Here is a 14340-nt window from a genome sequence, read left to right on the forward strand (position 1 = left end):
TATAATTTGAAGTTGTTGTGGTGAGCCAGCTGAAAGGAAGTGGTATCCTGCAACCTGAATAACGAGCAAAACTAAAATGGCTGTTATGGAGCTTATTGCCGTTTGATAAACGGCTCAACACCAAAATGTACTGTTTCCATTTTACTTCCAAACATTTTCCCAGCAGATACTTCAAATTCTTGCAATAAAAAAAATCCACTAGAATGAGGGTGAACATAAAAACAATGGCCTTTTTAATATTTTGTTGCAACGTCAAAAAGGAAAAAACAACAACTCTGCTCTATATTAATATATTCATTCTTCATCGCAGGGCTGGGTTTCCTAATCACATCTGGCAACACAATCATTTTTTCCTCTTTGGAAACTAATGGGGTGCAAGTGACTAAGATTGGGTGTCGGAATCGTTTATTTAACCAGAACTGTCCAATTTCCACATTATTCCATCCTTATCACTGTGTCTGTGTGCAAGGCGGGGATTCCCAGCCTGCCCAAGAAGCTCTGCTCCTCCTGGCAACCCTGGACATCCCTGCAGCTTCACCTATCTGCTGATGTACATGTATCATATTAGAAGGAAACATATTCCTTACAGTGTGCATAAGAATAGACAATTCCTAAATAGATGAGGAAAAAATGGTCCAGGGGAAACCCGGCCCCTGATCTTCTATACAGATGGTCCTCAACCATATATATTATTTCACAAGGGACAAAAAATATTGGTCAGAAAGGTTAAAACCACATAAAAATCAGTACGTAAAATATTATTATTTCACACTGCATAAATCAACCCATAACCCCAAAATTACCCACTGACCTCTGGGGTGAGAACCAATTCTCTATCCATCAGATAGAAGACTGCTGATAAATAACACAAACAAGACTGCCCCCTGGTGGCTACACAGGAGAGCAGCACATGCTGCTGCTACCAATGAATAGTCAAACTGTAAATAAGGCCTTAATTTATACATCACACACTTCATAATTGCAAATAGCACTTGACAGGTCACCACTAATAACTGAAGGGTTTTACAGATTTCTCAGCTTTCACTATTTTACACCAAAAGGGGACAATAGGCATGGTATTGTCCAAATTATTTCAAGCAGAGGGAGGGGAAAAAAGTTCTTTTCTCCCATTTTGGTTGAACAAAGCCAGACAGTAAGTCTTACTGAAAAGTCAGGGGAAAATGATGACGATGGAAACTGATGGATTGTGAGCTCAGTAGATGAAGAGGACACGGGTGCGGGGCAGGGTGGACAAGGTGTCGGCCATCTTGCGGATTCTGGCGTAGTTGATGAATCCTCGAAGGAAGAGCAAGAAGCCTATAGAACAAAAAGGTGGACAATGAGGCACAGAGAAGAAGTGCTAAACACTATAACTCCATGTCATGACTTGGCAGTAGGTGCTCTAAATGGGTCTGAATTCAAACAATAACCTCATTATGTTGCAATAACAGGATAAATATATTGGTAATTAAGCTTAATTATCCCACTGTAACTATTCTGTAACATATTTACAGCACATGATACCTCAACACTGCTGCATTTGACCTCTACAGAGCTCAATTGTGTCACAAACAGAGCAAACCCATTTGATTCCTTATTTGATTTATCTAAATTCAGAAGATGGCTACTTACCCAACACCAGGAACACCCACCACAACCAGTACTGTCCATCAAAGTAACCGGGGAAGTATGTGGAGAACTGGAAACCCAACAGAGCGACAGAAATGACTAGTTAGAATAAATATGGCCTGCAATGGTTTCACTCAAAGGAGTCCTACATTTTAAAAGTGAATGAAGAAAACAGCACCGTCTTAAAGAAATCTTTGAGGAAATAGTGCAGTGCCAACAAGCCAGCCACTACAGAACCAACATTAAAATACCAGAGTGGTGTTTTGGGCTTTTGAGTTGTTTGTGCGTACATAAAACCACATTTTATGTGTTTGTATGTGTAATGTCTGTGTGGGCTCCTTGACTTACCCTGACTATGAGGATCCATTTGATGAGGGAGAGGCCAAAGCCTGAGATGGCCCCGTAGCGGCCGGCCGCTGAGGTGGTCAGACAGAAAGACAGGAAGAAACCGATCCAGTTGAACAGGAATGCCACTGAAGAAAGGACGGAGGGAAAAAACAAAGTGTTAGACGTGTCATCGGACGAATACATCTCACTTTTCAGAGAAAACAGACGAGCAGATTGGTTAACTAACTGAAAAATGTGAGCATGAAGATGCCGTCATTTCCTATCCTCAGCTGATCAGCGTCCTCAAAGTCGTCTCTGGTCACAAAGTCTTCGTCCTGTGACAGAGGAGCAAAACAAAAAGTGAGATTAAAAGGCACTCAAACAGTTTCACCACAGCACGAAGAGGCAGTAGCAGGGCTTTACTTTACTGATGGGAAACTATGTCCAGCCTCCAGATCAATCAAATCAATCAATGTGACAAAGCTTGTTTTTATTTTAATCCATTTGCAGTGGTTTATTTAGAAGTCTGAACGTGATGACTGAGATCAAAATGAATTGGGATTAAGCATGGGTAAGCCCCTGCTAGTGGAAACCAAGCTTTGCTGACAACACAGTGAATACAACACAAACAACCAACATACCGATGGAAGCATCACAACACAGCAAGCCTATTTATTTACTATTATTGTCACTTTACCCAAAGGCCTGTCGAAATTCAATGTAGGACATCAGGAGTCTAGCAGCTAAGCACTAGCTAGCACTCTAAATACACAAACATACAAGAAAGGTGGGGTACTGAATACACACACACACACACGTGAGTAACATTTGTGTTTTCACACACCAGGACCAAATACACTTCCTCTCATCATACACTCTCCTCCCAGTCCTCCCAGTTACCTCCAGTGAACTGCGAATTACATCGTCAAAAGTCTCCAGGCGCTCCCTGTGCTGAGGCTGCTGCTGAGCGCAAGGCAGTGCGTGGCAGAGAAACACAACACCAATAATCAAACAGGGCGGCCCCACATGCAGTAAGGCATCACATTGACCCCTAGAGTTCTTAGAGCTGTAAATTTTTTAGTTACTAGAAATTCGTTTGTACTTTTTAAAAACAGACACGAAGCTGAACTTCTCACTGCTCACACGCCCAGAGATGGCTTTACGGTATGAGCCGTTCATATACAAGCCTGGACATGAGGTTAGATTACTGTGTCCATTTGCTTGCATTAAACACAAGTTAATGGCATGCTGTGGAAGATGAGGTGTACTTTGCTCTTTGTAAATAACAGGACAACTACATAATAACTGAAAAGGAAAGGTTTACCACACACACACGTGTTGTCTTTATAAAAACATGGATGCTTGCCTTAGCAAGCATGCCATTAAAGCTTTGGAAACTTCCTTTAAAAAAGGTGCCATCATCAAGGAAGGGTCCTTAGTTTCAGCAACACCCACAGCTTTTGGAAAGCAAATTGAAAATAGAGATTTCACTGATACAGAGATAAATCCTCAGGCTGCACATCAGAATAGTTTTTAACATGTCCACCCAACATTTGACATTTTGTTCATATGTATATGCTCATCACCAAGGACAAATTGACTGATGTGAGGTGCTGGCGCTGTTTGAGCTAGCAGTAACTAACCATAAAACACACATTAGGTTACCACTGGAAACATTAGCTAACTTAAAACACCAGGTTGAATACGACCCTAAATGTATTCATCATTCAGCTTCCCCCAAACGTTGCGGGGTCTGGGATTTCGAAGCATTCAGACAAAGGTACTTTTGAGTACATGTAAGACAGACTGTTGTCAAACGTATTCCTAAAATGCTCTTTAATATGAGTGGTAATCAATCTTTTTGTCTTGTTCGAACCGACGACAAAGGCTGACAGCAGTTCATGAGACACAATCAGATATGGGAAGTACACAGAGTTCTGGAGACAAAACAAAACAAAAAACTTTCCGTATCAGGGCGCTAAGCACTTCCTGCCCTGCAGACAACACAGGAAGTGTTTAAACACAAGCTCTAGCGTGCGGTTATGTGTGCAGGTTTACATAGTGACTGTGACCACGGGCAATTAGGAAAAAAAAAGTATGACACTCACTCTTCCAGTTACCAGGGGAACAGTAGTCTCGGCCTTGGTTCTTTCTGCTTCATCATAGGAAGGTAGCGTAGTAGCTACGTTGTATGATGGCGGTTTGGGGAAAGCCCCGTCTTCCTTGTAGTCAAAGTAGGCTGGAGAAGAAACAGCAAAGTTTCAAACACAAGATGTTTACTTCATATTGGCAGCCATTACCAAAACCAAAGCCACCATTTAACACGTTCTTGTTTTTGTGTTACTCACTGAAACAGCTCTGGAAGCAGAATCAGGCCCAAGACTTGGAAGAGATCTCTAAACTAGAATTTTCTAATAATGCCTACTGACAACTAACTCAACTCAAAACAGATCTCTGTGTGACAATTTGTCGGTTAAAATGACAAATATTGCTGGCAGCAAATCCCATCAGCTGTAATCAATAATCATAATCCCTGGTTAACCTGATGGCATGTGCAAGTTTAACTTGGCCGCTAAGCTGGTGCCTGTAGAAACAAGTTTTTAATTTTTAAAAAAAAAAATCACATCTGTAATTTAAACTGATCAATTTGATTGTTTTTAATCAGTACCTTCAGTATAGTAGCCTGTGAAAAATAAGATTCTGCTGTTATATCAACATATCAGATACATATTTGACTTGTATCAGCAGAGTTCGAAGCTGCAAAGTGTATACTGCTGTTCTTTAACTATCAATATTAATACCAATACTGTACAGACCGACATAAATATGATTCCAGAGTATACTACCATTACAAATGACGTCAGCACCAGGGAAACATCTGGATGAGTCTTACCAGCATTGTCCGCTGCGATGCTGCTGTATGGAGGTGGAGCATCAGCTGCTATCTGTGGACCTTCTGGGTCCTCCTCATTGGGCAGCTGTGAGAGGGAACCACTTTCTGGTTTATTTTATGTTACAGTTCACTGGTGGCAGCACCTGCTGCTCTCTATTTGAAACAGATGTATGTATGTATGTAACAGATGTAATGTATTTATGAAAAAAAAGAGGAGATTCACACTTCCTGTGGCGTGTTGAACGATTACCTCAACAACCTGGCATACTTAAAAAGCAAAACGCCAGCCAACTAAGCACTGATCAGAGAAATGATCAGAGATCAACGGAAACTGGGAACACGTGAAAACTTTTTTATAGAACATTTTAAGGAATAAATGAGCACCAACCACAATGTGTTTCTCATTTCTCCTTTACTTGCTTTGCCTCATTAGAAGTAGTCATGTGAGCAGAAAAGAGAAGAAGCCTACAAGAGGCCAGACTCCTACTTCTTACTCGAAATTTTAAAACTAAGTCTATTTGATCATCAGTGTCATTTTCTAGAAAGGCCACTGAGGTGGTATACTGCAACACAACACACATTACAGATTAACACCTTTAATGCGGGTGACACATTTTACAGGTCACAGTTTGGGAGAAAAATTACGTTAACTTGCTTTAATGTCATGAGAGTACATGACACTAAAGATGGGAACGGTGACTGACGCATTTCCAAAGAATTAATCTCTACTAATTAAACTCCAGCAGCCATTTTGACATTAAATAGTTAGGGCCAACACAGGTGTTAATAATGATAATAATTAGGGCTCAGTTCCACTTCTTGCTGCAGAGGCTTTCCAGTGAACCAACATGGTCCAAGACCCTTCACCGTGACTCTGTCTGACCTGAACGGAACGGGACCTTCATTAGCATCACTGGTAACACCTGTGCTCACCTATTTCATGTCAAAATGGCTGCTTTGGAAAAAAAAAAGAAAAAAAAAAGGTCAGACCACCTGAACATGCAGAAATTAAAATTAGTCTACAAGGCAGAGAGATACGGAGGTCATAATATATATCCTATATCATAATAAATTCATGATTACGTGGGTTAAAAATGTGGCAAGTGTTTAAAGAAAAAAAAAAAAAACCCTCCTTAATAATATAACTTCCTTTGACGAATGCCAAATGAAATAATTGTCGGCAGGAAATAATCATGAAGTTACAATAAGTACCGTCTGCCCTACCAAAACCGAGCTAAGCAGGTTAGCTGGCGGATTTACCAGCTAAGCTAGATGACCAGGGAACACACCCACTGATGTAGGTCATGTGCCATCCTAACATTAAAGTTAGCACACGGTATGTAAATGAAGTTATATACAGCCTGTCTTTTAACCAGTGTTCAACAAAGCGAACAGGCTACCACACAGTTAGCCGCTAAGCTTTCCTGACATAAGTCAACAGTAGACAGCCACAACAAAACACTCACAGTCGGTTTCATCCGACGATGGCTTCAACTAAAAAGCTAACGGACATTAGCATAATCACAAAAATAAGCAAGTGTTTTAAAACGAAACCGTCATTTCCAGGAGGCTGAACACCAACACACTTGAGTGAGTGTGAGCTCCTCGGAGTCAGCGTTAAATGTTATCTGAACACAAGCTGCCGTGAACGTGTTGTGTTAAATCTTTAACGTGTTCGTCGTGAGCTGTGTTTTCTCATACCTGCTGATATCGGGCGCTCGGCTCGGCCATTCCGTTTTGAGCGGCTGGTTCAACAACAGCGAAGCTTCACGCCGCCGAGACACCAAACGAAAACGAAATTATATAACAGTACAAACCGTAAACTCAATCCTCGAAGCCACAATGAAAACCTGTGTCTCTTTGCTCACTCTGCTGTCAGGCTGTGAGTAATGAGCAGGGTGAAACGCACGGCTTCCTGTTCGCGTTCAAAAATAAAGGTCATATCGAGGCCCGTCGACAGAACCGTCGCAACTATATTTAGTATTTTTTTAGTGGGGTAGTAATGATGGAGAATACCCATTAATCTGTTGAGTACTCATTTTTTCATCATAAAGAATCATTATCATTTTTGTTTCTAAAAATACACACTTTTGGGGCTTTTATTATGAAATCAAAACCAATTTTTCTTAATTTCCGCTAACTTGACGCAGGTCTCGCTCCCCAAATGATTGACGTCATAGGCCACAACAATCCCTCTGGCGCCCCCTTTCGAAACAAAGTGAAACAACCACGAAACATTATTATAACGTTACACGTAATTAGTAATTTCAACTTGCTTACAGTCATTTTTCTTTCTATAAAGGAAAAGTGTTAGAACCTGACTGATGCATGCAGTCACAGTCATGCATTTAAAAGAATAACAAGAATTAGTACATGCCTTTTATGTATCACTTTATATATTCTTTAACACACACACACAAAAGGCACCACCATGCAGTAAAAAATGAAAACACATGCAAATGAGTCTTGTAAGGTTTTATTGTATCTTTATGTAAAATAAAAAGACAACAACAATACCTGTGACACTTTGTATGCAAGCTTGCAAACCCTGTCAAGTTAGTGAGGTTTCTGGTACTTAAGGAGCACAGGGTACGTGGTGCCTATGTGCTTTTGGTTGTAGTGGTGGCAAACAATCTCGACATCGTACAAATTGAACTGGACTTTAACACGCTCGTTGGGCGAGGAGAGGAAACAGACAGTGTAGAGGGCCATCTCGAACTCAGGGCTGACCCCGACGAAGATGCTGCCCTTGGGTTTTATGCCGTTCTTCCAGCTGAACTGTAGCGCCAGGATGTGTTTGTTCTCATCAGGCTGCAGTGTGGGAGAAAACAGAAGGTGGTGATTAATGAAAGAGAGGAGAAGAGGATGGAGAGGGATGGAAAAACAAATAGTAAAAGGTTGCAGCAGATGGCCAGGTTCTGCTCAAGGTTTCTGCCTGTTTAAAAGGAAGTTTTTCCTTGCCACTGTCACCAAGTGCTTGCTCATGGTGGGAATTGTTTTGTCTCTGCAAACAATATTATAAAGAGTATAGCAAGGGGATGATTTCTCAGCCAGTAGCTCATCATAATATTGTCCTGTGACTTCAATGTTCGATGAAAATATTTTGACATGCAGTACTGATCATATAACTTTTTCAATTACTTTACTAAACATTAGCCTTGGATAAGGTCTATACCTCAACATAAGCATGACCAACAGGCTGATATCCCTGAACATGTGCTCAGTGATTTGCATTAGGCTCAGGTTACAAAGACAAAATGTGGAGAGCTGAGCAAAGGGTGAGAGAACAAACTAGATCCTAGCAGGATGTGAGTTTTCTCATAAGTGTGCAAGAGCGATGACGAGAGCAAGTCACGTTGGGGGGAATAGATGAGAGAAGACTGGAGACAGATGAGAGATTTGTTAAATATTTGGGTATAAAAGAGGGAGCTGAATAGATTTTTAAATACTTAAAGTATGATAATGTTTAGTTGATATTAGGGATATAATATCTGTACAGTAGTGCTGAAAATATATTTTTGCCCCATGATGGTTGCTCCCTTTTAGTTAAAATGCATAAAATCGTACCTGGGGTGAATTTGCACTGACAGTGTAGCCTTTGTAGTCAATGTGCCCCAGCTTTTCTTGGAGGTAGAGCTGGATCCAGTTGTGAAAGCCGATGACAGTCCGCCTTCCTCTAGTCTCTCCAACAAACACATGTTCAAACCCTGAGGAATCTGGCCTGGTGGCAGACAGAGCAATGCCATATTGTCAGTTATTTTGTTTGCCAAATTTTATTGAGGCTTTTGCCATTTGTGCAAAGCGTGGTGTTTAGTGGCTGCTTCCATCCAGAACATGCTACAGAATAAACATTTTCAGTATAGTTCTAAATAGTGTTGTTGACTGGATATGCTACACACAGAGCCAGTTTCTCAGAGTAAGACGGTTATCATCATAGTGCCAGATTCCACCCACCTACTGGATCCTCTTCTCGCATAAAGCTCAAACCAAATCCTGTACAGCTGCTCCTTGAATTTTGTATCATCCATAGGAGAGAGGCGCTTCTCCACCAGGTATTTATGAGCTATCTGCAAAAAGCCAAGAAAAAAAACACCCCTCAAGAATCTCCTATAAAATGTCATACACATTTTCAGCCATGCTGGTTATCAGTCGGGTGGTCCACCACTTCTGGCCCACAATGAAATATGTCAAGAACTACTTGATAATTTGCTGTGAAATCCACCGTGACCATCCAGAAGATGAACCCTAATGACTTAGTACTCCCTTGACTTTACCTGAAACACCACCAGCAAGTAAAAGTTTCACTTATCCTGTGTAATCAACATTTACAAGATGAATTAGCACAAAATTTGGTACAGACATTGATATGTGGTTGTTTTAACATTGAATTAACACTTGGATTTCGTAATGTAATTCAGTGACACAGTGCATCTCAGAGTGTCCGAACTGGTCTTTAACAGAGTGTCTGGAGGAAAAGAGATTTAAGCTGTCTGAAATAACGATCGCACACAGTACAAAGAGGAACTCTGTCCACAATGCAAACTACTGGATGCCATTTTCAGCCCTGAATTCCATTTGCACAGTGCAAACAGTGGAGTCAGGATGGGAGAGGGAGAGGCCTGCTCAGAGGGTCATCACACCCGCCTTGTAAAGAACAAGTTTCCACCCTGTCATTTCAAAATGCAGATCTGTGTTTTTTGTGTGTGTTTTTTTTTTTTTTTTAGTTTTTTTGCAGAAACACACTAAGTGAGGAACATAAAACAGTGGGGACAACAGTATGTCAGCAGGAAATGGGGTTCAAACCTCTGACCAAAAGTACACATCAAAATGCTGATCTCAGAACAGTCTGATGGGACTGCAGCTAGACAAAGCAAAATCACAGTGCTCAGTCTTCACAAAATTCCAGCTGCATAACATAACCGCTAAACCAAAGTAGCATACCCAAATAACCACCCAAGGTGTGCACTGCAAAGATGAAACCAAGTTAAAACAAAGCTCACACCAACTAACAATTTACCATTCTGTACATCACAGAGTGGCAAAACTGGTTTAGGGTCTGCATTTTCTTTCTGCAGTGGTTGAGGTGTTGACACTGATGAATAGACTAATATGTAGAACCTTAAACTACAGCAGTTTATATCAGAACCATTCAGAAATTGGACAAGACCCAACCTATAGCATGATTATGAGTAATAAAATAGACTAATGTAAGAGTCAGTGTGATTGTATTATATGAATGACACTACTGTGCAACTTCTCATTAATTATTTAATAGAAATGGAAGAACAGCATGATGGCTAGGTTTATTTCCAAACATTCCCACAGGCACATACCTTCATAGTGGAAGTCTGAATGATGGCGTCCAAGAACTTGTGGTTCTCTGCCACCTCCTCGGGGGTGACAATTTCTGGCTCACCAGTGTCACTCTCATAGTTATCCAACAGGGAGATAAAGGCTGCGGAAACAAACGCAGATAATCCCAAAGTGATTTTTATGTCTGGGTTAATACGAGATGTAATTTTTGAAATCGTGTAATATGTTGAAGTGCTGTCCAATCCTAGAAACATGAATATAATGACTATTACGGAGACAGCAAAGCTAGAGTGTAGACAGAAAGAATCTCAAAATAGAGACTTATATTTATTTGTTTAGTCATAGAGATTTTTTGGCATGGGAAAAAAGGCTAAATTCATAGAAAAAAGATAAATAGTGAAGCAGGATTGCTCGAGACTATAGACAAACTAAGTACAAAAATAGCAATGAGGGAGGAATTCTTCTATTTTCAATGGGACAACGGCTTCAGGGTTAACTCTGAATACCAACTATTACACAACACAGCTCCCTATACAGCTCTGTGTGAGGCCTCAACTTTCTCCTACATACTACACAACATAAATCTGTGAAATCCTCACTAGACAAAAATTGCCAGAGGGAAGTGTGCTTCAGTAGTTTAACGCGGAGGAAGATCTGAAGGAGAAGCCAGTGGTTGTAGAGGAGCATCTATCTGCAGCCAGCACAGTGAACTCTGCATGCTCTGCGCTTATGCAACATCTCACTGTTCGTCATAAGGAGATTATGAGGAAATAGAAACGCTTTACTCTGAAGGGAGGTGACAAGGAGGATAGTATCAAACTGGCAAACAGAGCAGTGGAATGTGTGAAGAAATCATGCCAATTCAAACATTTATTTTTTCACAATGCAGTTGTGTAAGAAGCATTTCCTAGTTGAAGGCTGCCTCAACATGAAGAAAGATAACTCGCTTTTGATTCAAATCAGGTCAAATGACAGTGATTTTGCAGCTTACCCAAAAAAGTCTCCTTTTTGAAAGTGTTCTCATCCACAAATGTAAACAGAGGATATCCTGCTCCATCATTGTCGTCCTCATAGAGGCCAGTCATGCTGTCTCCAGCTTTGCCCTGCAGCAGGAAGAAAACCTTTCAAATCTAACATGCAAATTTATGGAATTTTACAGAGGTTCACAGCTTTTTTGAAGAATCGAAATGGCACAAAAAAACAAGATGAGGCCCTTAAATAACAGACAACCAACTAAGCCTTGTAAATGTGTTAAACATTTAGGCAACAAGTTAACGGCATGTAAAGATTTATTATCATTAATGAAGGGAGCAGCCTCATGTCATGAGTGTGTGTGTGTGTAGTGCACCTGAAGGGAGATCCTGTAGTCTTTTCCAGGTTTGAGTCTGTTGGTGTCGCTGTCCCACAGCTCCTGTGCAATGGTCGAGAGCTCTCTGTCACTCTCAATCATGATGTGACTGTTTGGTTGTGATTTTGGTCCTGCAAAAGATGAACTGTGGATGGTTTGGTTTCAATGTATGTCTCTAACAAGAGAGGATCGTTTAGTAAAACAGTGGACAGCAACAAAAAGCAGATTTACTTGAGTAGTGAAGTATAACGGTAGCTACTACTTTAGATGTTTACTGGACTACATGTCAGAGGCTGATAAAGAGACTCAACTTGACAGTTTTAGACCTCATATATTAGTTCAGTTTGGACTGAGAGCACTTAACAATATGCACCAGAAAAGAGTTTCAAAGATACATATTGATGCAAATATTTTCCTTCAAAATGCTTCTGAACACCCTATACAAGGTGTACTGCTTTTCCTTGCCACTGTCACCAATTGCTTGCTTATGGTGGGAACGTGTGTGTGTGTGTGTGTGTGTGTGTGTGTGTGTGTGTGTGTGTCTCTGTAAAAATATTATAAATAGTACAGTCTAGATCTGCTGCTGTTATGAATTGGTGCTATATAAATAAAGCTGAATTTATTGATTGAATTGGCTTTTTTATGTTATATGTCAAATGGTATTTTAGAAGGAAATTAGTTCAGTTTTCTACATTGATGATTTACCGTAAGAGCATGGATGTTCCTTGATAAGGCTCAACAAAACCTGAAATATTGGAACTCCTGTTTCATTTTGTTGTATTTATTAACCTTGTCTGTCTGTTGCAAAAATTCTTAATGGTTTTCTTTATTTTTATTTTAGACTTTTGCAATTTCATTTCATTCATTCATATTTTACTATTCGCTGTCAAAGATGGCTTTAATTTATACAACCACCTGTTGGCACCGTATGAAGATATTCAGTTAAGAATACTAACTAACTACAAACAGAAAAGCCATAGTATCAAAAATGTAAAAATGTTTTTGGAGTTGACTTGAGCACATTCTAGACTGAATTGAAGTTATATTGGCCTGTGATAGTACACAGCACTGTAAAAACACAATAGCTTCCCCAGCCAGGCAGACCTGGCTAATTCATTCCACTCAACACTAAACTCCACAAAAATATGACTGACAACTGCTCACACATCCATGACACTGAACTCTGGGGACTTCATCATCACCGTCCAAGCCCCAGGCCGCATCCCATCAGCCGCCACATCAAAACCAACTAACCTTTTCCTGGTGGAGGTTGAAACTGATGAGTGATTTGAGGTGTTAGTGAAGTCAGTCGTCAGTGTTGGTCAGGTGCTGCTGGTGGTGGTTTCCTGTGTTTATGAGAGTAGGTGTCTTTAGAGGCATAGTAACAGTTCAGTCAGTCAGTCTGTCAGTGTATGGAGAAAGACAGGCAGGGGCTGGTTGGGGGGGGTGGACGGACACAGGGCAGGACAGGAGAGAGGGGCCATTTTAAAGGGTTATCCCCTGTCAGCAACTCTAGCCAAAGGGATTACACTATGTTGTCGTCTCTTTTCAATCTCAGGCTAAAACGTGGGCTCTTTGTTTCTTTAGTATTTCATTGTGTCTCTCTCTGTCACAGTATACACTCTGTATTCCAGGGTAAATATGGGTCACGTTTCAGGTAACAAGATGTAGTAACAACAGTATACTTAAAACACTATGGAGGGCAAATACTCAAACAAAATTGCTTCATTACTTATTCAAAAATATTCATGTTGCATAATGACACATGTTATATATGTTTATATATCCATACATTTATATAACCTTTTTAATTGTTTCTAATTGTTCACTTTGTGTACTGAACATTAAAACCCTAAAACAGTTGAGATGAAAAACACCTTCTCCCGTACTCGTTAAAATTATATATTGTATTTCATTATATTTGTATTATGTATCTTGGTCTTGGTGCTCTAACTCAACTAACCCCTTTCCCACCTAGTCTCATGCTTAGATGTGTCAGCAGTGTCTGTTTGTGTGAGACACACTACCAAATATGTACCTTGTACCATGATTACAGTCACAAAAACCAAAAAAACATGATAGAAAGTTTTTAGTGTAATAAAGGTGGCTAAATGTGGTAAAAATCTGGGGCATATATTTGTGAAATGAAGTAAAATGGCTCATGGCCCCACAGCAAGTGGAAACAGTGTGATTGTTCTACCACTTGCAGGTGTTTTTTAGTTGGGTGTTCTGCTAGTATCAACCACTACAGGCACAGTTTCATAACAACTCAACCACCATTTTGTCTGATCTGTGATCGAGTGGATATTGAGACATCTTTTATGTACTCCCACATTCCCTTGTTAGAGTATTATCTGTCTACTCCTTTTTATTACAGCTGTTTTGTGACTGTTGAGTTGTTATTTAGTATAATGTAGTTACTGTTATGGCTGTCGTCAACAGTTCTAATTTTTAGGTGATTATACATTAACATTACCTGTAAATAAAGTCCCCTAAATCTAACACACTGGACCGTTTTAAGTAAAATGTAAACTAATAGACACAGCAGTCATTTTGAAATGACACAGTAGGGTCAACACAGGTGTTTCCAAAGATACTAATTAAGGTTCTGTTCCATTTAGTGCAGCAGAGCTTTTTCCAGAGAGCCAACAGGCACCACAGCAGCACCCTGACCCTGTGTGACCCGAATGGAACTGAACCCTAATCGGTATTATTGGCAACACCTGTGTTTACTATTTTATTTCAAAATGGCTGCTGTGAAAAGGGATTATTTACTCACTCACCTTTAGTCAAACTCTTATTTATGGATTCTTTTTTTTTCTTAAATCAG

General features: G+C 40.2%; 2 protein-coding genes across 4 annotated transcripts; both read right to left on the bottom strand.

Annotated features, from left to right (window-relative positions):
- Positions 1-204: 204 nt before the first annotated feature.
- On the bottom strand, positions 205-6761 carry ndfip1l (Nedd4 family interacting protein 1, like). 3 transcript variants are annotated; one of them, XM_010729322.3, is made up of 8 exons: positions 6551-6761; positions 4850-4934; positions 4065-4195; positions 2857-2916; positions 2204-2291; positions 1978-2102; positions 1633-1699; positions 205-1317 (listed from the first exon to the last, which is right to left on the bottom strand). In XM_010729322.3, the coding sequence occupies exons 1-8, from the start codon at positions 6578-6580 to the stop codon at positions 1214-1216; spliced, it is 690 nt and encodes a 229-aa protein (XP_010727624.1). In that variant the 5' UTR covers positions 6581-6761; the 3' UTR covers positions 205-1213. The 3 variants fall into 3 exon arrangements, with proteins under 3 accessions (XP_010727624.1, XP_019115206.1, XP_010727625.1); XM_019259661.2 differs by having other exon boundaries at positions 2857-2919; XM_010729323.3 differs by lacking the exon at positions 2857-2916 and having other exon boundaries at positions 6551-6757.
- A 635-nt stretch (positions 6762-7396) lies between these two features.
- Positions 7397-12846, bottom strand: endou2 (endonuclease, polyU-specific 2). The gene is made up of 7 exons (XM_010729364.2): positions 12765-12846; positions 11511-11655; positions 11154-11265; positions 10183-10304; positions 8804-8916; positions 8417-8570; positions 7397-7660 (listed from the first exon to the last, which is right to left on the bottom strand). Exons 2-7 carry the CDS (start codon positions 11610-11612, stop codon positions 7406-7408), a joined length of 858 nt encoding a protein of 285 aa, XP_010727666.2. The 5' UTR covers positions 11613-11655; positions 12765-12846; the 3' UTR covers positions 7397-7405.
- Positions 12847-14340: the final 1494 nt, after the last annotated feature.

This window comes from Larimichthys crocea, chromosome XXII (genome assembly GCF_000972845.2).
Source record: "Larimichthys crocea isolate SSNF chromosome XXII, L_crocea_2.0, whole genome shotgun sequence".
Taxonomy (NCBI): Eukaryota; Metazoa; Chordata; class Actinopteri; family Sciaenidae; genus Larimichthys; species Larimichthys crocea.

Excerpts from the sequence above, each read along its gene's own strand:
- ndfip1l (XM_019259661.2), bottom strand. The coding sequence starts at position 6,580 with ATGGCCGAGCCGAGCGCCCGATATCAGCAG. Across the intron at positions 4,196-4,849 it reads CATCGCAGCGGACAATGCTG|CCTACTTTGACTACAAGGAA; the intron begins GTAAGACTCATC and ends TTTCTTCTCCAG. Across the intron at positions 1,700-1,977 it reads AATGGATCCTCATAGTCAGG|TTCTCCACATACTTCCCCGG; the intron begins GTAAGTCAAGGA and ends TTGGGTTTCCAG.
- endou2 (XM_010729364.2), bottom strand. The coding sequence starts at position 11,612 with ATGATTGAGAGTGACAGAGAGCTCTCGACCATTGCACAGGAGCTGTGG. Across the intron at positions 8,571-8,803 it reads GCGAGAAGAGGATCCAGTAG|GCCAGATTCCTCAGGGTTTG; the intron begins GTGGGTGGAATC and ends GTCTGCCACCAG. Across the intron at positions 7,661-8,416 it reads TCAGTGCAAATTCACCCCAG|CCTGATGAGAACAAACACAT; the intron begins GTACGATTTTAT and ends CCCACACTGCAG.